This window comes from Oreochromis niloticus, linkage group LG9 (assembly GCF_001858045.2).
Source record: "Oreochromis niloticus isolate F11D_XX linkage group LG9, O_niloticus_UMD_NMBU, whole genome shotgun sequence".
NCBI classification, from domain to species: Eukaryota; Metazoa; Chordata; class Actinopteri; order Cichliformes; family Cichlidae; genus Oreochromis; species Oreochromis niloticus.
The window spans coordinates 28,842,292-28,869,707 of NC_031974.2; the positions used below are offsets into that span (position 1 = coordinate 28,842,292).

General features: G+C 39.8%; 1 protein-coding gene across 3 annotated transcripts; it reads left to right on the plus strand.

Annotated features, from left to right (window-relative positions):
- Positions 1-1,521: 1,521 nt before the first annotated feature.
- Positions 1,522-27,088, plus strand: itgb1a (integrin, beta 1a). Of its 3 annotated transcripts, XM_005471659.4 has the most exons (18): positions 1,522-1,628; positions 1,711-1,880; positions 18,530-18,596; positions 18,949-19,034; positions 19,459-19,690; positions 19,783-19,953; positions 20,205-20,443; positions 20,682-20,837; positions 20,931-21,026; positions 21,434-21,523; positions 21,783-21,923; positions 22,037-22,239; positions 22,347-22,585; positions 22,689-22,911; positions 23,598-23,830; positions 24,034-24,200; positions 25,501-25,578; positions 25,969-27,088. In XM_005471659.4, the coding sequence occupies exons 3-17, from the start codon at positions 18,530-18,532 to the stop codon at positions 25,576-25,578; spliced, it is 2,421 nt and encodes an 806-aa protein (XP_005471716.1). In that variant the 5' UTR covers positions 1,522-1,628; positions 1,711-1,880; the 3' UTR covers positions 25,969-27,088. The 3 variants fall into 3 exon arrangements, with proteins under 3 accessions (XP_005471716.1, XP_005471715.1, XP_003450266.1); XM_005471658.4 differs by having other exon boundaries at positions 1,548-1,880; XM_003450218.5 differs by lacking the exon at positions 25,501-25,578 and having other exon boundaries at positions 1,549-1,880.
- The last annotated feature ends 328 nt before the right edge of the window (positions 27,089-27,416 follow it).

Genomic DNA, 27,416 nt, shown 5'->3' on the forward strand with positions numbered 1-27,416 from the left:
TGGAACATCCACTGTGTTTCATGTCTCTTTTTGCAGGATGTCTCATGGAGCTGCCTGTAGGATAGTCTAGATTTGCATTCAAACAGTCAATGCCCATCCAAAACAAATGCCTCTTTGGGGAATGTTTGCTCCCTTTCAGCAATGTCTCCATTCTTACTGAAGTGTGATTTGTGATGTATATCAGTAAAACCACAACTTAATTGGAACCTGCAGCAATTTCTGTTTCTCTGGAATGATATGAGCCATATCGTTTATATGAGCCATATGAGCCATATCACAAGTCATGTCAACGTTTATCCTTGTAATAATACAAAAAAAACATACTTTGAGTTTTAAAACTACTGTTGAATACCTGAAAAAAGTAGAAAGAAATAGCTGTAGTTTCTAAAACAGATCTTTCTGTGAGAGATAGAGAGCTGCATTCCCTTGTAAACACTCCCAGGAGGCCAAACAGAATTTGAGGGTCTTCCGGCCCACTGTTTATTTTTTCTCTCACCCCCCCCCACTGTGTCCATTAGTTCTCAGGCACAAAATAACAATCCACAAACTTTAAAGTAAATAAATAGCTGACTGAGTTTACTTATTTATTTTTTACTATAACTCATACAAATAAGTAATGGTAGTGGCTCATTTTGTATTTGTGGCATCTAATACCTCTAAAAGAATTTTCATAAAAGTTTAAATTTCAGCTTTGTGGTTGTTAAAAAAAAATATTACACATTTTTAAAGAGTCCACTCGAATTTCAGGTTTTTAGTGATATAGATACTTTATAGCAAACCTTTGATTTTATTCTTTTTCAGTTTTTGTTTTCTATTGGTTTTATATCACTTTGTATTATATAACCTAATTGTATTAATAACAAAAACATTTGAAATAAATTATCATATTTAAAATATGAGTAGAAGAAATTACGACTGGATTTTTAAAAAATGTTTTGTAGCAAATTACAGATTAAAAGATCAATTAATCAGAGGTATTTAAACTTTATAGTCTAATCTTTTTTTTAGCTTCAGTGTTAAACTGTTAGTTGACAGTGAGGTACAAGTACAGAGCCACCTGTCCTTATAGTGATGAGGATGATGGTGATGAAAGACTTAATCGGAGTTACGGACTGAGTTAGTATTATACCGACACACTGTGTATATGTGAGCGTGAGTGGGGCTGTCCTCTAGTGTTGACGTAGGCAACATGAGGGTCAAGTGAGCAAAATTAAGACGGTTAAACGAATTCGGGCGCCTTCAAAATAAAAATATCAAACGTTAGCGCAAGTTGTTTTTGTTCTTTTTGTTTTTTTGAATACGTAAAGAGACTTTAATGAGGCATTGGGAAAGCTTTTTAATTAGAGGAAGTAAAACTTTCATTGGAATGGTTAACAGGACATCTGTTTCTTAGAAGGTACTAAGATACAGTACTAAGAAGGTCTAGATTTTACCCCAGATATTAGAATAATTTTATTCTATCTATAATTTTATGTTGAAGGAGCTGTAACCGGAAAGGCTCGGTGCGCCATTGTGCGCGATGCTGCTGCATTTTTTATTTATTTATTTTAGGAGCAGCGGCGGAGGACTGAGGATTTCACTCTTCGCTCGTCCCCTTCATTTAGTCCGCGGTAAAGAGGTCCGCCCAGGTAGTGTGCGGATACTGTCTGCCTCTCCAGCTACCGAATATTTGGTTTTAAACATATATACTACCGACATATTTTTCTGCAGAGAGGAATGAGCAGAAGGATAAATCTCCCGTGACTTTTCAGAGGAGAGAGTGGCCCCCGGTGCCAGCAGGGCAGATAGTTGCTGTCTGCCTGTGCCGCTGCTGCGGGCAGAGGACTACAAACGCTAGCTTACTTCTGCTTATGTCTCCTGTATGAAATAACAGCGCCAAGGTAAACTTCACAACTTTACTCTGTTCATTTATTTCCTTTTTTTTCTTCTTTTTTCTTTATTTTTATAAACTTAACCAGCCTGGTTAAGTTTATATTGTCACTGTTACATTTTAATGGCAGGTTTATAAAGTTTGTAACCTTTTATTACTTTTCTCATCGCCCACTTTTTTTCACTGTTACTCCGTTTGTAATAATCTAATCAAAGGCATTGTGTTGTGGTTTAATTTGACATGAGAGATATGCAGATTTAAAATGTAACGATGTTGGCTGTTTTTTTTATGCAATTTTCAAACGATGGGGCATAGTTGTGGTTACTGGCCATGTGTCAGTGTGTTACATTGTCATTAATAGTCAAACTGAAGTGTACTAATGTGTTCGGTGTGCTGGTGTTGTGCCAGAAACCTGATCGTCTTTCAAAAAGGGATTTCCGGTATTTGCCAAAAAGTGATTAAATAAGATTAAGATTAGATAAATGAGTTGTTGGCCTATAATATGCAAAACATGTGTCAAATGTATAATAATAAATAATATCATAATAAATGATATCAATTCATCTTCAGACACAAACAATATTCCTGTCACAAGGTAGAACATGCAATCAGTTTTTGGCAAAGTGACTAAAATGTATCCTATATTTATCTAGTTAAAAAGTATCGTTGGCATTAAAAATGGCTTTTTAAAGATAATTTGCAACAAATAAAACATAATAGTTCTACAAAGATATTTTAAGTGGCCAAAAAGGTCTGGATTACTTATAATGTAGGTACAATGTCACATAAAGTCATAAAGATACTTCCAAAACATGTAATTTATTTATTTTATATATAACCACTTTGTAAATACTGTTGACCTCAGTCTATTTTACAATACAAGCCAAAAAAAAAAAAAAGCACACATAAACAGTGGAAATCACTTTTTGGCACAACACCAGTCATCCTTGCATCATCACTCTTGGAGCAGATGCAGATGCAGATGGCGGCTCTTCTTCGGATTGTCACATGAAAAGGCTTGAACGGGTGACCTTACGGTTCATTTGAATTCCCCAGACATTAGTTTTAACGCTGGGAGCAGGCGGCCCACGTGGAGGCCCACATTAGAAGTTTTAAACTGTCAAACTGCCTAAAAACAGAGCTATAAGAATTTATAAGTGTTTACTTTCTGCTGCTTGTTGTTGCCCATGCAGTGCATGATTGATAGGCTGAACAACTTCCATTTATTGGAAATCATTTAAAGGAGAGCTGGAGAGTGAAGGCCTTATAAATATAGCCCACCGCACTGAAACCACCACTGTAGATAAAGAGCCTAGAAGTTTAATCAGTAAAATGGAGGCAGGAAGAGAGACAAGGATGGAGGGAGTTTGGAGGGGGAAGGGGGTAGAAGGCGATATGAAGGAGGGTGATGGGGCCAGAGGAAGGACAGTAAGGACATGGGGGAAGAATGCTAACCGAGGAGGAGGGTAAATGTAGGACAATGAGGGGAGTTGTAGCCGGTAGCCACCAGCTGAATAGATGTGACCTCAGGCTCCTTGGGGAGCAGCTGCTGGGTGGGGGTGGGGGGCTCCCAGCTGATTTATAATGCCACTTAGACTCAGAGCCACACCCAGGCGTTTCTTCTGGATGTGTGATGTTTCCCATGCATGAGTGTGTGTTTGGTTCTTTGTTGGGGAGTGGCACACACGTTATGTGCGAACTTGTCACACTGAGATGGATGCGATCAATGTGTGTGTTTGTGTTGCTCTGTGAGACATAAGTGATGAATGTGTACAATTGCCCTCTGCGACACATGAAGATTTCAGGCGGAAAGATGTAATGTGGCACAAATAATTGCCTTTTAAAGCCATTCACCTCCATTGCCTGCACACGTGCTCATCCTACCTTGAGTTTGAAAGCGGGTCAACAAGCTGATGAGCTCTGAAAAGAGCAAGACATTCACATGTGATCAACCTCAGTAGTCTTTTCTACATCAACAAGTGCTCTCCAACCTTATGAGATTTAAAAATCCTGTAAGAGCAACAATTTCTAAACAATAAAATCACTTTGATTTGTTGCTTTTACTGGGTGCCATTCTCATAGCCCTCAGTTTTTTGGCACAAATACATTTGCTCACCTGTATTTTCACCACATTGAACTCCAGTGCACTTCTAGCCCCTTTTCTTCCCCGTTCTTTTTTTAGATGGGGTGCCTCCTCTTTCTAAAATCAGCCCCGGAAACACCAGGGAGGTATGAAGCGGTTAACGCTGACCTCGGCTCTACAAGGTCTGCTGAGAAAATGAAGAATTTGTTCTGCTGGGAGTAAATGACAGGAGACTTTTGCAGGGCTGTAAACTCTGTCATTCTTTGTTTATTATCGTGACAGCGTCAGTGTTTAACTGGAAGTTTGGAGTTTGTGTAATTCACAAATAGAGGCAGTTTGTGTTTAGCTGCACAGAAAAATTACATGATGGGAAAAAGAAACAGACATTAGAGTTGTGTGAAGACTTGGGGAGAGATATCAAATTTTCATTGCCTGTTTACGCTGGGTTTCTTTGTCAGATAAGCAAATGCAGGGAGGTGACAGGAAATGAGAGATGAGACAGCTATGGTGTGCAATAAACGTCCCCAACTGGACTCAAACTTGCGATTTTGCACCATTCCAAGTTTATTCCTTGTAATTTTAAAGAACATACTATAGGGCTGTTCGATATAACAATATATATCGGATGACGATATGAAAACGTCTATCGTTTCATTTTACGCTATCGTTTGTTTCGTGGTGTCGCAAAATAAACTGTTTACGGCAATATTTTTTTCATTATTTTGATGGTCACTGTAGTGGCTATATTAATTTCCTAAAGTTCTCTCTTTCTCTTATGTTTAATATAACCACACTACAGACGGACAAGCGCTTGTTTTTATGCGTTGTCGTTAGCAACAATGACGGTAAAACCACCTCGTGTCCGCTTGTTTATTTTCCACATAAACCTTTCACAATAAAGCTCAAGATCCTGTTGAGACTTTTCAAAATAAACTGAATCACATGAAAGATGCAGAGTATTTACGGATGAGAAGCAAAAAAGAGCCGTCAGGTGCTAAAAAATAAACCTTAGACTCAAATGTTAGAACAGGCTTTTCCCCGCAGCACGCCGCGTAATAAATACTCACAAAGAAAACGGCGGCTGTTACAACCTATGTCTAAAAATGTATCGTTTCATGCATCAGTTAAAACACTCGACTCCAGGTACGCGACGCCCAGCTGGAAACACTTCACGCAAGTCGAGCTGCCCGACATTCACAGAATTTACAGAAAATGTTACATTTTTGTGATTTATATCGTTATCGGACGATAGATGTCTTCGGGATATGAGATTTTGGTCATATCGCACAGCCCTAACATACTACGTCTTAGATTGCTGACATTGTAGGTGCTGACATCTCAGAAAGCAGCATGTTGCTACTTTAACTAATAATTGTTACTGATTGATCTGCAGGCATTTAACATGAGACTCTAAAGGTGTCGTTTTAAATGTTAAAGCTCATGACAGTACAATTAGAAAAAAGACTGAACAGTATAGCACGCTAGGAAAGCGTCTTCTCTCTAAAAAAAAAAAACATGGCACCACAGCTTTGGTTTGCAAATTTGAAGAAACAATAAGGCTTCAAAAGCCTGGAAACCTCAATAAACTTGAGCAACGTAGGAAAGAAGAGCGCACCACAATGATGCCAGAGACTGACTAAGTCATACAGAACACAATTCCTTCAACTTAGTGCTGCTAAAGGTACAAACTATTGAATTGTGGGCTGTACTTCATTTTCATACAAGCCCTCTAAACTTTGGCTTAAAAATTTGTTAAATAAATAATGGCACAGTATAATATGTGAAGTCTATGTATTTACCTAATTTTAAGACACACTGGAAGGGTTGCACCCGAAGTGTTATTGCTGGAAAAACCTGTGCCAAATCAGATATGCAGAGCCATCCACTGTGGTGATTAGTGCTGGGCGATATGACGATATATATCGTGTGGACGATAGAAAAGTGTCTATCGTGCCATTTGTCTTCTATCGTTTCTAACCCTAATTTTATAAATTATTACATAAAATATATCATTAACCCTTTACAACCGGTCGGAGCAGGCACACTCCGTTTTGCCTAACTATTTTTAAATCCCTGTAGAACTGGAACCACGTAAGGTAGCGCAATAATTTTTTTTGCATATGAAACCGTAGGAGTTGTACTTACATCTTATTCCATTAGCTTGCCCTAGGTCACGGTTTCCTTCCACATATAGCTTTGCAAAAATTGCATAAAAAGCACTTCCAGCAACAAAAACATAATATTCCAGAAGCACGCTTTGCCGATCCAATCAGCTGTTCATAACACTTCCTACTTGGAATATAAGTCAGCGCGAACTATCGCATGTCCGCCATTACCTGTCCAAAACCGGAAGTGACGTCATTTTCGCGCAAAATGTAGTTTTTTACCTTCAAAGCCTATGTTGGTGTTTTTAAAAGTCATGTTTGACTTTATGCTTTTCTGTATCGTTTCTGGGATGCTTAGAAGTCAAATTACACTGTTGGAAATAGTTTATTTTGATTCACATGCTGTTTTTTTGCAAATTTGCAATATAATATTTATTTTCATTTTTCCTGCAGTATATAAAAATTAGTGTATCTCAAAAATAAAACTATGGAGACACTCAAAATAAATTTCTCGTGGTTAGAAACTGTTTTGTGCAACTTTTTTGTATTTACAGTTTTGAGGGATAAGCCTCTTAAATTTCTCTAACTATAAATGTATGTAAAAAAAACCCAATAACGATTTTCAATTTTTTTGTAGTTTATTGCACTTTTTTGCAATTTATGTAGTTACTATGGACTTAATGCATACATATTATTAAAATTTGGGCTATAACGGTTGTATTGATGTATAGCAACTTGAAATGCTCCCCCGCTTTACGTGCACCCGGATTTGCGACATGCTTTACGATAACTCAAAACAAAGACTGCACCTTCTCCACTCGCTGTTTACAGACTGCATGCTTTCCAGATGACCACAGGTCAGCTGGTATATCGTGATATATATCATTATCGTGATATAAAATAATTCATATCATGATAAATATTTTTTCCATATCGCCCAGCACTAGTGGTGATCCATTGTGAATAAGGAAGAAGCCAAAAGAAACGTTTAACATAAAACCTTAAAATTAAAAGAGATTCTACTTTTTTCTACCACAGCTGTAGGAGATATTTAGGGGGAGCATTCTATTACATTATAATACAATGGGTAACATCTATTAAATGTATTATATACAGAGGTTTTTACAGGCTCTTAGCTACAGTAATTAAATAGTTAAACTGCTGACATCACAATCTGTCTTCATGCTCAAGTCCTCTTTTGAGCAATAATCTCTCCCCATGGTTCTGTCTAAATCACATGTATGCATGAACACATAAAACAGGAACAATTTGAGCTGTGAAATGTTTACTGTTCCAGTCTCTCCTGGAAGCAGAAGGGGAGGTCCTTCACTTATAGTGTAAAGTATGAAGCTCTAATAAAAAACATCTGAGTGTCTTTAATGAGCTGTGGTTTCAAGCAGGCTCTCCATAGAAAAACAGTTGAGGTGTCCATGGGTGGCCTCATGCAGTGAAACCAAATGTCAGAGTTTCTTTATTATGTGTGTCCATCCACATATCTGTGAAAAAACATGTAATCTCAGATCGCTGGCACTGTAGTTTCTTCCCTTTGAGTGTGTTCTCTTTGATTGCCACTATGTAGTCTGCATTCATAGCCTTGATTAAAATACCTAAACAGCGGCTGAATGTCCAGATGAACAGGATCAACAAAACTTTACTTTTTTTCAATCTGTCTGAGAGAATGACATCATCTGTGATTGATTTACTACTGGATAACTGCCTCACTCTTGTATTGCAAGTAAGAAACTGACAGTCAACTAGCTTCATCCCTCCAGAACTAACATGCTGTTGTGTGAGTCCTTGATATCACCCAGCTGCTTCCCCAGAGAGGATCTCATGGTATAGCCAGACATACTCTAGCACCACCTTCTTTGACTGCAGCTGGCAATGTTGGTCCCTTTTCTGTAACAAAGAGAATGTTAATCTCTTGGAAATGCTGCAATTTTCACATCTAGTGCAGAAATGGACCTATTTCTAGACAATGCAGTTCCCCAGAATACTGACTGTACTGGAGAAATAATGTTTATTCCTGTCTCCATCCCAACAGACAATTCATTAATCATTTCACAGCTGCAAATATTTATGGGAGACTGCAGGCTGCTGTCAGCCCAGGTTCTGCTCTGATTTTTGTAGAATTAAAAAATGCTTCAGCTGTCAGTTAATTTCCAATCATTCCCTTTGGCTCCAGTGCTGCTGTTGTTTAAAGCAGTTTCCAAGTTTGTTTAGCTTCTCGCACAGTTCTGATTACAGTGATGACCTGGTTTAGGTTTAGATCAGACACGCTTCATTCAGAAAGTCAATAAGCTGCTGTTCTGGCAGATCACAACACTTTCACCTCTTTGTAGTAAAGTAGCTTTTTCCTGGCTCTCGCTCTCCCTTTTCCCACTGAACATCCATATATGTCATTTTCATGGGTTCAAGAAAGAGATGCCTGGCTGGTTTCCAGGCATATTGATGCAGGCTTCCTGTACGTTCTTCAGCTTCCTGTGTTTTAGAGCAGGAAGGACAGAGTTAGCAAAGACAGGGAGTTTGGAAGGGCTTATTGTACAGCTGCTCCCAGCTCCACAGACTGAGCCCAAGGCTCACACTGTCACAGCAAGATAACCCCACAAGATTTCCAAAACCATCGTACAGTTTAGACTGGTGGTTGGTAGTGGTGAAAACTGGACCCTCTTGCCTTGTCTCACTCTGCTTTTATAGGATTGCTGTAAATGGTAAAACAGATGGCTCCTTAAAACTAAACAAAGCTTGTCTTCTGTCAAACAAATCTGCCTTACTTCAACAGCAATTTTTTTCAAGAATGCTACAGAGTAAAGTGTGTCGTTATTTCTACACAAACAAGTAGTGAATTGGTTATATGTTTGTAGGCTCGAGGGAGATTTGTGATTTAACTTTGTGTCAAACCAAAGAGAGATTGGAGAGGCCAGGCAGGGAGGACGAGTCCAAAATAACGTTAGCATTGCACAGCTATTTTCAACACAGGGATAGAGCCCTGAATAGCGATATGGTCTTGGCCCTCCACCAAAGGTTGTGGCAGGGTTTCGATTGTTTCTACTTAGCTACTATGCGAGGATGTGATGTGATGAGATACAAACCCAGTTTGATGTGCATTTTTCTTTTTAGAAAAAAAGAAACCAGTCATATGAAAGTGTTATAGATTATCTGAGTGGAAAAGTCCTTCAAAGGCAATATCCCTTCTCAGAAGTATATCTTTAGCCTCTGTCACACACAAGGAGAATGTTGGGCTCAAGAGAGCATGCGTGGCTAAGTGTTTTGTGTGAAAAGCTGCAGCAGAATTTTCAAGGCCAGCAACAGGCTCTCTGTCGAACCACTGATAAAACTGGTTTTTTAGGCTGTAGCTATTATCCTTATTACTCTATTAAACTATCACACTGTGCATAATTACAGGTCTCTCAGGGAACTATTCTGGAAAATTTTGACATTGCCTGAAACACATTTTAACAGGATTCCTGATTAAGAAAACAGCTAGACTGCTTCTACCGGTATTATGTAAATGAGTTATCACCTTTAACAGCTAAAATGTCAGCAGCTGTTCTTATATAATGGTATATTGCTGCTTTAAGCATCGGGAGTGACAGCACACTTTTTTTTAAAGACGCTAGGGTTGTAATGGCAAAAACAAATTCAAGGTTGGGTTTGCAGTGAAGCAGAAAGTGCATAAATACACATTTTTTTCTCATTTACTTACTAAAAAAGATGACTAAAATGCCACTGCCTGTAACTGTTAAGGTTTTTGAAATCATGTGCTCTCTATCTTATACAAATCACATTAGTGCATTTCACTAGCATTTAAAGCTAGCTAATTTAAATGGAATTCAGTGACTGTTGCTGAGATATGGACTACTTTTAGCTACAAACGGCTTTGAATTAATAAGTAAAGGAACCTGACTTATACTTATAAGTCCGATACCAATACTAATATCTGGCGATTTAAAAATCAGATATATCAGCTGATGCTGTCTCACTTAGTGAGTATGATAATAAAGTTTAATATTGTTTTTTAGTCACAATAGGTGGATTACTCATGTACTCTCTTCAGGCTATGCCTGACTCTGCTTGTATCAGATGCTGCTTGTCAATGTGTTTCAAATGTGCTCCCAACAGGGAAGCTGCAGAGACAAACTATACAGCATCAATAACATGGTTGCAGGGTGTTTTTCTCTTGTGTCTTCTTTACCATTTTAATCTCTTAATTTATAAATGTAGAAAGAAATTATTGTCAAATAGCTAATACTGGCCATTATAGGTCAGGATCTTAGCAAATCTGCTCATCACTATTATGCTGCTACAGTTTTTCTGTTACAGTTACTGGGTAATTGTTTCTTCTGTCAGCTTCCTAGTTGAATATTCAGTATGCATTTTATATTACATATTTTACCCATAATCAATGAAAAACTTGTTAGCCGCTCTTAGAACCCCTGGATCGTTTTCTCGCAATGGGAAAACAGAAATGGAAGCTGAATATTGACTGTATGTTTTTTAGACTAAAAATAATGCGTGGCAGACTGAAGGAAAACTCACTGCTCATCCCGTCTCATGCCTTTCAGCCTCACTCTTCGGGCCAGTTATTTTTAGTGTTTTTTCCATTTCTGGAAGCTGTTTCTCTTGAGGAATCGCACAGAACTAACATGCTGATGTAACGTGGAAACTATGACATTTCTCAGCCGCTGTCACCTGGAGTGCTTTACTCTTTTCTTTTGTGCAAAACTTCACATCGACTACTAAATTGGATTGTCTCCACATATCAATCCCCTTGAAACAAAGAAGCACCAAAAGATTAAAAATATCGTTTTTTGTCTCATTAGTATTATTTAGCACACAGAGGCCCTTTTAAGCAAAAAATTGGATGGTGAGTGGGAGCACTTTAAGGATCAGATCCTCGTGGTCTCAGAGGGCAGCCTGATTCATTACTTTTGTCTGCTGTGAGAGGGTCCTCCGGATGATGGTGGGGGTGGATAGAGACACAGGCAGACACTGTTTGGTATTCTCCTTCAGTTCTGTCCGGCGGCTTGTACGTCTCAGAGCTCAGACATGTTCCCCACTCCGCTGTGTTTGAAGGGTATGTGGAGTCAAAGGGGCCACCGGCTTGGCTCCGCTCACAGCGGAGGGAGTGAACTGAGCGATTGTGCGGGGGATATGAGGGAGGAGGGAGGCAGCGCAAGGGAGTGCGTTAGGGAAATGAGGGAGAGAAAATGGGAGGGATGGGAGTATAGGATGCCAAAGATATGCCACAGGCAACTCTGGAAAATGAACACATGTTGGAATGCTGGAATTAAATATCAACTAAAAACTCCAAGCCTTCGGTGTCTATGAAGTGTATCAGTCTTAAGCTGTGAAGACCTGTTTATAGTCACGTAATTGTCATTACCAATTAAAGTTAGAAATGCTCATTTTACAGTACAAAAAGGTAGTACAGTAAAAGTGCAAATGGAGGAGAGAGGATTAGGAGATAAATGAGCAGAAGCAAAGTCTCTGAGATCCTTTCCTTTGGACTTGAGGCTACCCTTTTCCCTTTGAGCTGTGGACCGCCCTTTCCTGTTTTTCCTTCTTTTCCATTCCCTCTTTTCACAGACTTAGAAGAACAGTCTTTCTGAGGGAACCAAGCACCCGGCCTTTAGCCACAAAGAGAGCTGTGACTCTGAGCTGCAACCAGTTCTTTGCAGCTCCACTGTATGGTTTACCGTGTCTCCCTGTTTCTCTCCCTTGACTCCACTGGTCATTATTCATGGCGGTGCTTGCTGAAGTAAGTAGTCCTAAGTACTTGCAAATGCAGCTCAGCTTGAAGGGAAGTAAATCCAGTCTTTTAAAGCAGCTCAATTAATTTCTGCACCACAGATTTTCACCCCCCCCAAGCTAATATCTGTTAACTTGATGTAAAAAAGAAAAAAAAAACATGTCATAAAGAATATGCGCAGATGAGAACAGTCGTGGAAAAATGGAAAAAGTGGGTTTGCAATCGGGTTGTTGATAAGTAAGTGTTTATGCATCTTGGGTGTCACAACAGCTCACATTTCCCCAAAGTGCAGTAACAGTGTTATGGGTTACTATCCTGGTCAGGCAATGTTCAGTCTCTCTGGAATGCCTCAGCCCGTTTTAGTCACGCACCACAGCGTCTGCCATACATCACTTTCTCTTGCCAACTGATTGAGCCTTCAGAAGCCTACGAAACACTGGGCTGCCATTAGTCACAGTTCAGGTGTGCGTGAAGAGTAAAATATCCATGTATGTATTCAGACGTCTGAGTAGGGGAGAGACAGGGAGTTAAAGTAACTGGTCTTTCTGCTGTAGTCAGGGAATTTATCTATATTACCCTTTTCATCTACACACACACATTAGAGCACACATGTCATTACATTTGTTATGTAATAACACATTACCAAGTTTGATTCATATATTTTTCACAGTAAAAATTACCAGGTTGTTTGTGAAAGCATACTTCTAGGTGCACGCTCTTTTCAAACCTCATGAATTCTGCAAAGTTAGCGCAAAGAGAATTATAGATGATAACGTATTCTTAGCATTAGTTTGCATGTTCATAAAATCCTGGTTCCAGCATCCTGGTGCCTGGAACCAGTTCTCCCACACACCGGTGCAGGATAACGACAGGTGTTAAAAGCCTGGTTTCCTAGGAACTTATAAATAATAATATGTGCTGCCGTTTAGTTGCACAGCTTCTGTTCTTGTAGGCATGCTTTTTACATTTCACCATATTAAAACATGTCTGAGTGAATAGTAATAGTAATTCTCAAGCAATTTTATTAATTACAAAAATATGATTTGGTTTCTTCTTACAGCCTAACTGTGTTGTTTCTCATCCTGTAGCAGCACCTGACTATTATAAGATTTTTAAGACCAATACCAATATGTTGTGATTTAAAAATCTGATATTCAGATATCCTAGTAAGTAGAGTATATTTATAAACACAGTTTTATAAATATACTCTACTTACTAGGGGTTGGGGGGGTGGTATGAATTTAAGATAAAAAAGAATGCTTTTGACGGGGCTCCCAGATAAATGCAAAGCAGAGGTTGAAGCATCGCCAAATATGCTTCCAAACCAACTTCCTTCCAAGCCAAAGACTACAACATAGGATGAAGCATATCTTGCCTTTGGCTTCACCTGCACAACAGCTGTCATTCCAAGGTAGGTATCCCTGACAGAATTCGTTTCCCCTGCGTCTCGAACACACGCTGGGCTCTCCAAATCATGGACAAACAGTGTCCCACATTCTTGATTTTTAATTCACAAACACTTCATATATCAACTACCTACTCCTGAAAAGTTTGGAGGTTTTACCTCTTTATACAGTGAAGTTACAGGAGGATAAAAATAATTATCAGGCAAAATGTCCTTCGTTTGTTAAAATAATCCCGTCCGGTACCACGTGAGAACAATAAATATATAATTTTCTGTTGTAACCCTCAAACTGAATGGTGATGACATTCATTTTTCACTTTTTCACAAAACTAAAACATCACTACTTCCACGTCTAATTGTCTGTAATGGAGGCGGAGTAAACTGGATCCTCACTTCGTGCCCAGCAAATGCTCGCGATGCAGGGGGAACAAATTTTGTTGGTGGCACAACACTGATCCTGCCACAATTTGTTTCCGTGGTAAATCACGGACAAACAGTATCCCACAGTTGTCTATGTTTTTAAACCCATTTTGCACAGAGAGACATTTTTTGAAAAGAGGCAGTGGTTTTACACATACAGCCATATGGGTGTGTGTAAAATCACAACCTCTTTTAAAAAACAGAAAAAACAAACCATTATTTTACGCTTGGTGGATGTGTTTTTGCGGAGGGAGCGGGGGGGCATTTTATTGTAAAACAAAGGGGGGCCTAACAAAAAAAGTTTGGGAACCACTGCGCTAACATTATGCCAGCTAATGTTAGCTGTGACCTAGAAATAGCATTTTCCCTTTCATAAACAATTTCATTTTGTTTGAGTTTTGTCCGAAAGTGTCTGAAACCAACAATATAATTTCCACTTCAAAGACAGTTTCAATAACTTTGGCTTACTGACAGGAAAGGTTCAGGATATACTCAACAATGCACCTCAGTATCGCTGTCATTGGACAGAAGTTAGCTTTGCTGATTCATCGACTCATACCAAACTCCTTTCATAAAATTTTACAGCCTCCAGTTATTAGACATGGATACAAGCTGAGATATACTGTAGACGGACAGCCTACACTCACTACAGATTAACAGTGGCCAGAGTTGTTTGTGCTACAGCAGTCAACGTAGGCAGGATTATGCACTTGAAATGGGAGGGGTAAGAAAACAGATTTCACTTGACTACAGTCTTACTGCAACTTACTGTCATCTAGCTGTGAGATTTTATACACTATAACTGTGCAAGGACATTTTTATTTATCTTTTTATGCCGGAATTTGTGATTCCGCAAATATGGGGCAGCAGCTGCAAATGCTCTGTCATCTTTCCATCTTGGCTGCTTTCAGACCCATGAAACACAACCATTTCCTTAAAAAAATGTTGTGTAGTTTTTTTGTTTTCTTATATTTACTCTGCTCAACTCTGCTTGGATCAGCTGACTGCCAGCAAGAAAAGTAAAGAGTAGTTGAAGGGTGTCTCTCCCATTTCTTTACCTGTTAAATTTTCATTTATCAGCAGTTACACATGCATACACCAATAGACCAGATGGCTAATATCAGCTGATAAATTGGTCAGATTGCATTCTACGCTGAATTTTATAATTTATGAATTGCATAAACAGGGCTCGCAAAATCGCTAGCCTGACGTCCCGGGGCTAGCGATTTTTCCAGTCGGGCTACCAAAATCTATCTCAGCCCTGCCCGTCGGGCTATCATAGGAAGAAAAAATATATGTCAGTGCTTTTGCATTCTTTCGGAAATGTAGCTGAGTAATTATGTCATTGGCATCGGTGAGCCACTGTCAATATATGACATATTGAAATCGCGTTTGAATTTGCGCTTGTTTTTTGCTTTCACTTTCACGCGAACGGTGTGTAGAGAGCGGCAGCACTGATTGGTGAGTGACGATTAATTGCGCACCAATTCCTCTGACATTGTCTTATCACTCATTAGCTTACTATTCAAACCTGACAAGTGAAATCTCCCGCAGCAAGCTTAAACATGTGAGAGGTTGATTGCGCAGAGAATCGCTTATGTGAGTGCGTGTGTAAAAGCAGCAGGATATGTATTTTAGTTCTGCTGAGCCAAATAAGACAGGTCAGGGTGAAGAAGTGACAGCCAAAGAAAAGCCTACCACAAAACGGAAAAGTTATGACAAATCAGACTATGAGGCAAAAAGAAAGTGCAGCTTTATGGTTTCATGGACAAAAGAATTTCTGTGGCTGGAATATGACGAGCTAAATAACCAGGGGTGCGCATAAGTGGTCCGCAGGTGCGCATTCGCTGTCAAAATAAAAGACACGCACCAGATAAGAAGTTGCAACGCACGTTTGCGTACATAAGATTTTCTGGAGGAGGAGAGACATTTGTTTAGAACTCTTAAAGATGTCGAAGCAGCAAGCTCCTTTAAGCAATTACTTTTGTGTTCCTCCACCTCCAAAGAAATGTCAGAAGGAGTCCGAACCGCAAAAGAAGCGCATATTCTCAGAAAAGTGGTTGCAGGAGATGAGCTGGCTTCAAACAAATGATGAACGCACAGAGATGTGGTGCAGAATATGCCGTGAAAATCCCACTCTAGCGGACAAAAACAGTGCCTTTTATATGTACGCAAACGCGCGTTGCAACTTCTTATCTGGTGCGCGTCTTTTATTTTGACAGCGAATGCACACCTGCACCACTGTAAATAACATAATGTTCTGCTGGGTGTGTTGTTGGTTTTCCCTCGATTTCTGAGTCGACAAGCGCCTTTGTTACTGGGACCAGTAATTTTAAGAAAGACCCCCATTAGAACCCATGAGAAATGCAAGAAATGCATTATTGCTCAGTCTGCAATATCTTTCCCAGAACAAACACCAGTTGCAAAGAACATACCAAAAATAAACCTGAAAAATCTGTTTAGAACAGCGTACTATGTTGCAAAGAGTGAACTACCATTGGCAAAATTTAGCAGTCTTTGCAAACTTCAAAAAGCAAATGGCCTCGATCTTGGTTCCACTTACCCCTTACCCTTGACTTCAGTGGAAATTTCAGATTCAGGATCTGACACAGACTGATTCATGTTCTACACAGTTCTTACAAGTTCATAGAAATTTCTGTTCAATTAGAACCAAGTATTTGAGTTGATGATTGTAATTTTTATACAATGTTATAATTTGTGTTTCAACAATTTTTTGATTAATGTTTTGTTTCCTTTACAATATTATACTTTAATGTATAATATTGTAAAGGAAACAATACAGGAAACAAAACATCAATCAAAAACTTGCTCTCTTTTTTTATTCGGGCTACCAAAAACTGAAGACTCCCTGCCCGAAGGGCTACCAGGGATTTTTGAAATTTTGCAAGCCCTGATAAATTGCATTTATGAAATGCAAACAGACAATTTACAGTTGAGTTTAAACATTCATGCTTGGTATAATAAACAACTTTCCACCAAGTATGTCATACCTTGTCAGTGGTGGGTTTTTGTTTTCGAAGTGATAGTTTTTCAACCTTTTTATTTTACTAAAACATATAACAGTGTGTGAGGAAAAGCACCTGGAAATGTTGATAAGTTATTTAGTTGATTTAGAAGTCTGACATTTCTGGATGACCTTCTGTTGCTGAACCTTCCTTGGGTTGCTCTCAGTCTTCAGCTCTATATCGTACTGTAGTTATTTACTAAAAATTCCTCTGTGCAGCTGCAAAGCTTCATGGGATTGAAGACAGCATGGTTATTTTTTTAACTTGACACCTGAAAAGAGTCTTATTGCCATTGTTTTTATCTTACTAACTGCAAACAAGAAACATACATAGAAATATCTGTTTTTTAGAAGAGGATTGTGAACCTCTTTAATTTTAAGATCAGGATTTTCACCCGAGTCACTTCTTTACCTTGTATCCTGACTACACATAAACCAATCATTCGCAACATTTAAAGCTGGGGTCATAGATCTGTATTCTACCATAGAAGATGCTATGGGATCTTTTTATTCTGTTAAATGTCTAGGTCCAACACTAACTAGAACACGCTGCCCATGCCCAGCAGTGCCAAGCCAGCTGATCTAATCTGGGGGGCTGTAGACAGGCTGTCTACCCCTCTGTGTCTGGATAAACGGACTCGCACACACACATTCACACAAGTGCTTAGGAATGCATCAATCAACACAGTGAACACTGAACGTTAGAGCTTCCTTTAGCACAGTGTGAGGGAATGCAGTCTTTTATTGCAACCTTCATGAATAGCCAGCAGCAGCCAGTAGTCTAAATAAGTTAAAATCAAAGTTTTGTGACTTTACCACTGTCTGTCAGTCTCTAATTTGGATCCTTGACGTGTAGTGTGGTAGACTTCTAGATTCTGAGAATATTTTAGTAATGACTCTCCATCAGTTTGTATTTTATGGTCAGATGGAGTGTTGGGTATACCTTCCACATGTTTTAGATTCAACATGATCTGATCCTTTGCTGGCTGGTGGTTGGTTGGCAGTTCTGTGGAGGAGCCTTCTCAGCTGCGGCTGAGTAGGTCTGCCAGTAAGAGGTGCTGCGAATCTTAAAGAATGTCAGCACTAACTATATCTTTTGAGGCTGCAGCGGTTATGCAGAATTTATAGTGACACAGAGAGATAAAAAAGAAACACTGTGAAAACAGTAAAAAAAAACATAAACAGTAAAATACATAAAAATAAAGCCTGTAAACTCGAACTCAGCTGTTTTTAGCCAGGCTAGGAGCTCGTGCCTACATATTTGTGCATTAGCATTGTTGTTGCTAAAATAAGTTGTTGAGCATTTTAGCAACTTTGAGCTATCTGTGATAAAATGTGTCCACAAACAGCAACTAGCCAGGCTGACCAAACGGCCTGCAGTCAGACAGGGATCAATGTACATGACGACAGAGGGGATGACTCTAGGGAGCTGATGCTATTTACAGTAAAAGGAATTGTGGGAGAGAAATATTAGGTACAGTCCAAGCTAAGGATGAGTTGATGTAATCTTGTGTGCGTGTGCGTGCGTGAGTGAAAGTGGTTTGATTTAAATGAGCAGCCTGTTACCCTATGACCATCTTAGAATAGCCAAGCACGCTATAACGGGATAATTTATTACCTCCAATTATAACCAAGCTATTTACAGGTTTAATCTGTCATCTCTTGGACACTCGTTCCCACTCTTGTGGACCTTTTTATCCGTGGATATTATTAATTCAGACACTCAGGCCACCAAGCACACCAGATCCTGTTATTGTAATTAAAGGCACAGTCAAATGGCATTGTGCTTTTCAAAACAGCAGTCGCACTGTTTGTGTCGAGACCACAACACCTCGATATATATATTTTTTCCCCTTGTCTGTTTTTCAGATGGACCTGAAGGTGATCTTGATATCTCTGTTGTTAGGAGTCTTTTGCTACTGTAATCCTCAGAAAGGTAAGATTTTACTCATGCTATTTCCGTAGCATCCTTCATTTGTCCCGATTACATCACTTTGTTGATGTCAGCTCGTATAGTAAACATGCAGTTCATTTTGATGAGTCCCACTGTGGCGAGGGAGGGTTAATGATGTCGCTGAGCAGAGCTCCACTTCAGCATAGAGGATAATGGAAAAAATTGAATTATCCGTCTGTGTCTCCCATTACCATTGAGTCGCGGAGTGTTTCAGAGGAACCGATTTGTAAGCTTGCGGGCGGGGGCTTAACAGGACTGCTTACTTTGCAGCGACTGCGCTATACCTCTCCTCCCTCTGACTCTGCTCTCTCTTCTCTCTTTGTTTTCCATCTAGAGGGGAACGAGTGCATCAGTGCCAATGCCAAACACTGTGGGGAATGCATCCAGGCTGGAGCCAAATGTGGCTGGTGTGAACAGGAAGTACGTGAACTGAAGTGGTCAGCTGTTTTCACTGCCGAGGAAGCCAGTTTGATGTTTTATCTTAGGCTTATACTCTTTGTTATCTTTGAAACATTGATAGATTCGTCAATTCCCAAAGAGAAGGGTGGCATTTTTAGCAATCTTTTATATCAATGATATACAGAGGAGCAAGAAGCCAGTATTTTACACTCACCCAATTTACAAAGACTGCTCCTACCTAGGAGCGCAGGGTAGGCTGTAGTCTTTGTTATAATTTTCTAGTCTCCACTCTCTAGCTGAGATTCCTCCAAAGTAATCATCTGGCTTGTTGTGCTTTGTAGAACATCTTTGTTTACACATAACAAAGATGCCTACATATGAACAGATTTTCACTTGTTAAACTGACAGACTGCTCCTTTAATTTTCTCTGTGCTGCTGCTCTTAGGACTTCCTCAAACAGGGTGAAGCCTTGTCAACCCGTTGTGATGAGGTAGAGTCTCTGAAAGAAAGGGGCTGTAATGATTCTCAAATTCAGAATCCAATCGGCAAGAAGTCGATCATCACAAACAAGCCTGTGACCAATCGCAAAAAGGTTACTGGGGTCGAAACCAATAAACCAAAGCCAGAGGAAATCACTCAGATCCAGCCCCAGAAACTCAGACTCAACCTTCGATCTGGTGAGAACACATTTTATAATGTCACTGGAAGTGCATCCAGGCTGGAGCAACCTCAGTTTTATTTCAACTTTAAATGCGGTCCCTTTATGTAGGTCAGCCCCAGTCTTTTGACTTGAAGTTCAAACGAGCTGAAGATTATCCCATTGACCTGTACTACTTGATGGACCTGTCCTACTCAATGAAGGATGATCTGGAGAATGTCAAGAACCTGGGAACCAGTCTCATGTTGGAGATGAAAAAGATCACCAGTGACTTTCATATAGGTGAGGATTATCAATAACACCTGTTTAATTTTCTCACTGTAGTCATAAAATGTAATTACACAAGTAAAGAAAGACTTTTATAACTGCACAAATATACATTTGTAGCCCCCCTCAAAATTATAAAAATAAATAGATAAAACAAACAGTTTAGAGGGATACTATTAAAGCAATTTTGAGGTCGGATGAAGTTCTTTTCAATACTTCTCATTTAAAAACAAGCATCTAGTTTAGCTCCAAAATTTATTTTGCAGGTTTTGGTTCGTTTGTGGAGAAGACGGTCATGCCTTACATCAGCACCACTCCGTCCAAGCTGCTAAACCCGTGCACGGGGGACCAGAACTGCACCAGCCCCTTCAGCTACAAGAATGTCTTGAGTCTGACCAGTGACGGCAATATGTTCAACTCTCTGGTGGGCAAGCAGCAAATCTCAGGAAACCTGGACTCTCCAGAGGGGGGCTTTGACGCCATCATGCAAGTGGCTGTTTGCGGGGTAAGCACCAAGAAAAGTAAAGTGATCCTGTAGGAAATTTTCACTCTCAAGTAATTTTCCCATCGTTATGGGGCTTGCTTGGAGGGATATGGTGCCAGTAAAAGTGTTTAGATGTAGTGTGAAAAGGTATTTTAAGAGTGCTTGGTGTTTACAAGGAGATTTGTGGATGTAGTCAAAAGTTCATGTGTCACATACTGTTCAGGTAATTTCTTAATGTATTTTCTTTTTTATTTATCAGAAGGAAATTGGCTGGAGGAATGTTACGCGTCTGCTGGTGTTCTCCACTGATGCCGGTTTCCACTTTGCTGGAGATGGCAAACTGGGAGGCATTGTACTGCCTAATGATGGAAAATGTCACTTGGAGGACAATGTGTACACAATGAGCCACTATTATGTAAGCAGTTCCTTTGTGCTTTGACTGTTTTGTACAGGTTAGCTGTGTTGATTTTGTAAAATATGCCTTTTCCTCTTCCTTGGTCTTTTTAAGGATTATCCCTCAATTGCTCACCTGGTCCAGAAGCTAAGCGACAACAACATTCAGACTATCTTTGCAGTCACAGAGGAGTTTCAGCCTGTGTACCAAGTTAGTTCTTCTTCTTGTTATCCCTGTGATACTCATTCACGTCTTTCTTCATTGTCATTTTTTAAGCATGCATGTGTTTGTCCAGTGCAACAAAAACATCTGCAAAAAGCTTGGCCATCTGCTAAGTTAATACTACTATCCCCTTGAAGTTCTCATTATTTCTTGCTGACAAGCTGTTGCTTTTCAGGCCAGTCTGCCGTTAGCTCTGCAAGTCAGCCCACCTTTCAAAGTGTGAACACCCATCAAAGCAATAGTTGAAATTTGTGTGATCAGAATCTGCAATAAAATGGTTAAAGCATTATTTTTGGGGGCTGTAGTGTAAGCTGAAACAACCTGTGCCTCTTTCTGAGGCCACGAGATTAATAGATTTCTGAAGTTTTGCTCTGAACATCCCTCTTCCTCCACAGGAACTGAAAAATCTGATACCAAAGTCTGCAGTGGGTACGCTGTCTGCCAACTCCAGCAATGTAATCAACCTCATCATAGACGCTTACAATGTAAGTACATTGTTGAGATTTTTTGCTGTAAGCATAATGTTAAAAAACTTTGATCAAGTTATCATTTCCTCATATGAACTCTGTTAAAATCTTGTAGCGATTACCGAGCTGGAACATTCAAAGCCTTTTTTGTACTTGTATTCTCATTTAACCTACAGCTTTGCCTTTGTGTATTGTACTCTGTCAAAACAAAGCTACCAGATGACATTCCAAAGCAGGAAAAAAACCTTCATGTTGTTATGTTTTTGGTTTTTGGCAGTCTCTCTCATCTGAAGTTATTCTAGACAACAGCAAGCTCCCAGAGGGAGTGGAGATAGAATACAAATCGCAGTGTAAGAACGGAGTGGTTAACGACAAGGACGATGGACGAAAGTGCTCCAATATCTCAATTGGAGATGAGGTGGGAAATACAGACTGACTTCTTTTTGTTGCAGTTCAAAGTTCATATTTTCTATTTCGGTTTTCACACCATTCTTCTCTCATTTAGGCTTTATTTCTTATTCCACCATTCAGGTCAACTTTAACATCACTGTGACATCTAAGGGCTGTCCAAATGACGGCAAGAGCGAGACCATCAAGATAAAGCCGCTGGGATTCACAGAGGAGGTGGAGATTATCCTCAACTTCATCTGTGACTGTCAATGCCAGAATAACGATGTTGTTAAAAAAAGCGAAAAGTGCTCCTTAAATGGGACCTTTGAGTGTGGAGCGTGCCGGTAAGCCAAAAGATATTTTGCTGAAAAATGCCATCGTTCACTTCTCGCCTTCGCATGTACTTGGACTTCTTTAAAAATGAATCCCAGCTTCCTCTCTATTGTCTCAGGTGTTTCGAAGGCCGTGTGGGTAGAAATTGCGAATGCAGTAGCAACGACATGGCTACAGACGACATGGATCAGACCTGCCGTAAAGACAACAGCACAGACATCTGCAGCAACAACGGAGAATGCGTGTGTGGCACATGCGAGTGCAAGAAGAGACCCAACCCAGAGGAGAGGTACAGTGGCCAGTTCTGCGAGTGCGACAACTTCAACTGTGACCGCTCTGGAAACAAACTGTGTGGAGGTGAGTGTGTCAGTGCTACAGATTATATCTGTGGCTTCATTTAGGTGTTTAGGCCATTTACAGTATTTAATCACAATTTTCCTTTTTTAACTTTTTTCCTTAGGGAATGGACGCTGTGTGTGCAGGGAGTGTATCTGCGACCCCATGTGGAGCGGTAGAGCCTGTGACTGTTCTCTGGACAACAGCACATGTTTGGCCACCAACAAGCAGATCTGTAACGGCAGAGGAAGATGTGAGTGTGGTGTTTGCAAGTGCACAGACCCCAAGTTCCAGGGTCCCACATGTGAAACCTGCCCTACCTGTCCAGGAGTCTGCGCTGAACACAAGTAAGTCTGATGTGTAGAAATATTTCTGGTTTTGCATATATTTCATAGAAAGTTGTGTAAAATGTAAATAAAACCAGCATGCAATGATTTGCAAGTCTCGTAAACCCATATTTTATAGAAAAGCGAAATATGTCTGATGTTTAAAAAAACATACTTATAAATCACAAGGCATCACAACATAATTAAAGGCTCAATCCAGAGTGCTGACAAGATACTGTAGTGATTGGTGCAGCTACAGCTTTACTACTGCTGTGAGTGCATGCTCACCGAATCTATTGCAAACCTCTACTGTGTGCATGCATTAAAATAATAGAGTGATAGGCATGTGTGTTCCTGTTCAGCTGCTGAACATTTCTCTTTAAGTGTCATGCTTCGCTCTCATAATGTCTCTGTACTATGCAAGTACATGTACGTAAATCAGCTTTGAGTAAAATCTGACTGCATATTCACCGCTTATAAGAACTAGTAATAGCTGATCTGTCATATATTCATTGCTAATAATAACGTGTCAACATGTAACAAAAAAATAACAACATTTTTGTTACATGTTGAGGCTTTGAAAGCAACTGGTCAAAAATGATCAGATACAGTCATTTTGTTGTTCTGAGCTAAAATGAATGTTTCTTTTTTGTTGTCACATGGCAAATCTAACTGTGTTTACTAACAACACTCCTTGTCCTTTCCAGACTGTGTGTCCAGTGCCGGGCATTTGGCACCGGTGAGAAGATGAAAACATGCAAAGAGGAGTGCAGCTACTTTAACCTGATTACAGTGAAGGACAGGAACAAGCTGCCGCAGCCCAATGACTACCCTTACCCTGTGATGCACTGCAAGGAGAGGGATGCCAATGACTGCTGGTTCTACTATACCTACGCTGTCAACGACACGGAAAGGGAAGTCCATGTGGTTGACAAGCTGGGTAAGGAGAGGGCTGGGCTCACCAGGAACAGGGTGTGGAAGGTTTCTGTTACAGAAAAAGCTAATTACAGGGGCCATGGTGGTTGGCTTACAAAAATAGAGCTTTTGTTTACTCACATATAGCTATGTGATGGAATGTTACTCCCATGGTCTTATTGCTGCACTGTGATTTCAAGCTGCCTGCTGAACCCTGCTCTTTTTCAGACTGCCCCTCCGGTCCTGACATCATCCCCATTGTGGCCGGCGTGGTCGCAGGCATTGTCCTCATTGGCTTAGCCCTGCTGCTGATCTGGAAGCTGCTGATGATCATCCACGACAGAAGAGAGTTCGCCAAGTTTGAAAAGGAGAAGATGAACGCCAAATGGGACACAGTGAGTGCCTGGAACAGGAAGTGGCTCTGTGAAAGACGAGCAGGATAAATGTTTTTGATTGTTTTGGTTTTGGTTTTTTTGGATGAGGTTAGTAAGTTAAATGTGGAAAACAGGTGTCGGTTGGCCGCTCAGCAACAGCAGCCGCTGTCAGAGAATTAAGTTGCGAAGATCATTTGTTGTTTTTTAGCAACGGATGAGATTTGCAGACTTTTCGAAATCATTGTGAAGTGTCTTGTTCTCACTCTCCACCGTCCCACAGCTGCACACACAGACTGTATTTGTTGCTTTTGAGCGGAGCTCAAAATAAAGAGGGAAAAATGTTGAAGACAGTGTGGACTTTTTTGGGAATGCTATGCACTCTGAGCATAGTTGGACTTTTTCTGGGGAGTAGCCACGACTCCTCCCCTCCCTGCTCCCTCCACATCATCTGCCAATATCAATATAACAAAAATCTGGATTTCAGCATAATTCCATGTGCAGTAATATTCCCCCATCTAGTGGCAGGAGTTTGTCAAACCTGCAGTGAATAATGGGGTTGACGGTGCAGATGTCTCTAATCAGCAGCAGTAAAGTTGCTCTGCATTTTGGGGTCTTTCTTATTCCCACAGGCAGGGTGGCCTAAAGCTCCACATCCCTTTAATTTTGAAAAATAAGAGTGCATGTAACCCTGCTCTCTGACAAGATAAAAGGAAGACGTCTGTGTCAAATATCATACCCAGATGCTTTGTTTGATTTGTTTTTATCTTCATCCTATAATTTTTAGGTATCTACCATCAGTTATGATCTATTTATATATATATATTGTGTATATTGACATGATACAGTTGTATTTAAGCTGCAACAACACTTTAATACATTCAGTACGGATCTTTAGGTGCAATTGACAACGGAAATAAACATCACAGGTGCCCTTCATGTTTTTTTGTAAATGTTTTAATCTGATGTCAAGTTCTTTTTATCCTTTTATTTGAGAGGTGGGAAACTGCCAGACAGGGAGGGGAGGATTAAATGCTTGAGCACCTTCCGCACCTTCCGGTTAACCAAAAGCAAAAAGACAAGAAAACTGCAAGTGAACGAGTGAATAATTGATGAGCTGTGTTAGGAAAAATGCTTTGGTGGCTCATTGCTTAATAAGAGCTTCCAGCTAAATTCCTTCTATTTCACATGCTGTCTTTTCTTCTGTCACCGCACCTGATTCATGCTTTTTCATTTTATCTCGCCTTTTGTATTTTTTTCTCTCCTGTACTGTCACTCTTTGTTTCCTTGTTCATCTCTGTCCTGTGCTCGTCTGCACCCATAGCAAGAGAACCCCATATACAAGAGTCCCATCAATCAGTTCCAGAACCCAAACTATGGACGTAAAGCTGCTGTTCTTTAAGTTTGTATTTCTTTTCCTTTCCACTTGGTTTTCCCTGCAGGGGCTGTTTATGTGTGTGCTGTGATCTCTTTCTCTCACCTGTCTTTTTAAAGACCTACAGACTCTGCAGCTATATTAAGAGTAGATTAATGAAGACTGCATGAACAGGCTGTGACAAGCAAAGTTGCTTGGTGATTGTTACCTTCTGGTGTTTAGTATGTGGTCACAAAAGCATGTCTGTTTGCTAAGCGTGATACAACAAAACTGACATGTAAATTCAGTGAATATCCCAAGTTGTTGTATGTTTAATCATAACCAGTGTTTTTGGAAGAATAACACACACACACACAAAAACGTACATGGTTTAATTGAGTTTTAGAATTTGACCAAATTTCAACTTTTCTTTTCCAGGGTGAAAATCCAATCTACAAAAGCGCCGTGACGACTGTGGTCAATCCCAAATATGAAGGCAAATGTTAGCTCCACAGTTCAGCTCTGCTATCAAGTATCCGACAGCCGCAGCCTTTACCGTAGCTTTGAGTTCTGACAGGAGCGTGCGGAGGAATTTATGTGCATTTTTTTTCCTATTTGCTTTATCATTACAGTGTATACATTTGCCCACTGCATCACTATTTTTACTAACACTTGATGATATGATTTTTATGCATTTGTTGTATTTTAGATGTACAGTATGTGTATATACTTTTAAGTTGCGTATTTGCGTATTCTCCTGCCGCTGGACTGGTACAGGCAGAGGACTTGGCTTTTTTTTTAGCAACACAGCGTAGACACCATGGATAATATAACATGTGCACAACACTCCTTCAGCTTCTGTCTGTCTCTACTCGTCTGTCTCTGTCTGCACTGACCTCCTGTGAGTTTCTGTATGTTTGCTGACAGGGCCTGAGTTTAATATGTAAATTCTTGGCCATATCAGGACAGTATGCCGGTGTGTATATATCGAAAACAACTGCAATAGGAAGTACTGAGTAATGTTGAGCATTCGACTTAGATTAGGCTATTGCACAGTCTATTATGCAGTATATATTATATTTAGTGCAGCTTAATAACATCTAGTGATTCAAACATAATTAAAGGGAACGTATACCACTTGTTCAGATTTTGAAAATGTGGTGGTAATGAACAATCAATGGAGTTTTATTACTATAAAACAAATTACTGCTTAACTAATGAGATATGATTGTATATGGTAAATGAAGTAACTTTAACACTCATTCTCAGGTCCTTTGCTGTCTTCTTGTCAAGTACACCAAACGCATGTCCTGTCAGTGAACTGGTGAAGTCGCTCGTTTGATCCGATCGTGCTGGTTTTAAGTTTTTGAGACTGTGAGATTGAAACTGTCTTTGAAACGTCACATGAAGAACCTCTGAAATGTTTCCCACACCCAAATGCCTCTGAGATACCACACTCAAGCCTTTACAGTATTATTTTCAAAGTGCCTTTTATTTCAGTATCATGTTCTCCCACAGTGCTGTTTATGACTTATTTATTAAATAATGGACAAAAAAAGTGTATTTTCTTTCTTTCGGGTGTTTCACTTGTGGAAGGGCCTGTAAATACTGTTAGGTCTATAAAGTTTGTGGACGATAATTCAGTTTGTTTAATTTTGCACGTGTAAACCATCAGAGCGGCTTGTAAATGAAACAGTCAAATCAACATGTGATGGAAGCGCAGACTTTCAGCTTTCCAGCTTGCATGAACTGTTTAGGAATTATGGACATTTTTATGCACAATCCCAAAATTTCAGAGTCAAAAGTAATTGGGGAGTTGATTGAGAAGTATAAGAGTCATTGTGTTTTCTAATTTCTTTGTATTTTATTTTATTTCATTTTTTTTT

Excerpts from the sequence above, each read along its gene's own strand:
- itgb1a (XM_005471659.4), top strand. The coding sequence starts at position 18,530 with ATGGACCTGAAGGTGATCTTGATATCTCTGTTGTTAGGAGTCTTTTGC. Across the intron at positions 21,924-22,036 it reads ATATCTCAATTGGAGATGAG|GTCAACTTTAACATCACTGT; the intron begins GTGGGAAATACA and ends TCCACCATTCAG. Across the intron at positions 22,586-22,688 it reads TGGAAACAAACTGTGTGGAG|GGAATGGACGCTGTGTGTGC; the intron begins GTGAGTGTGTCA and ends TTTTTTCCTTAG.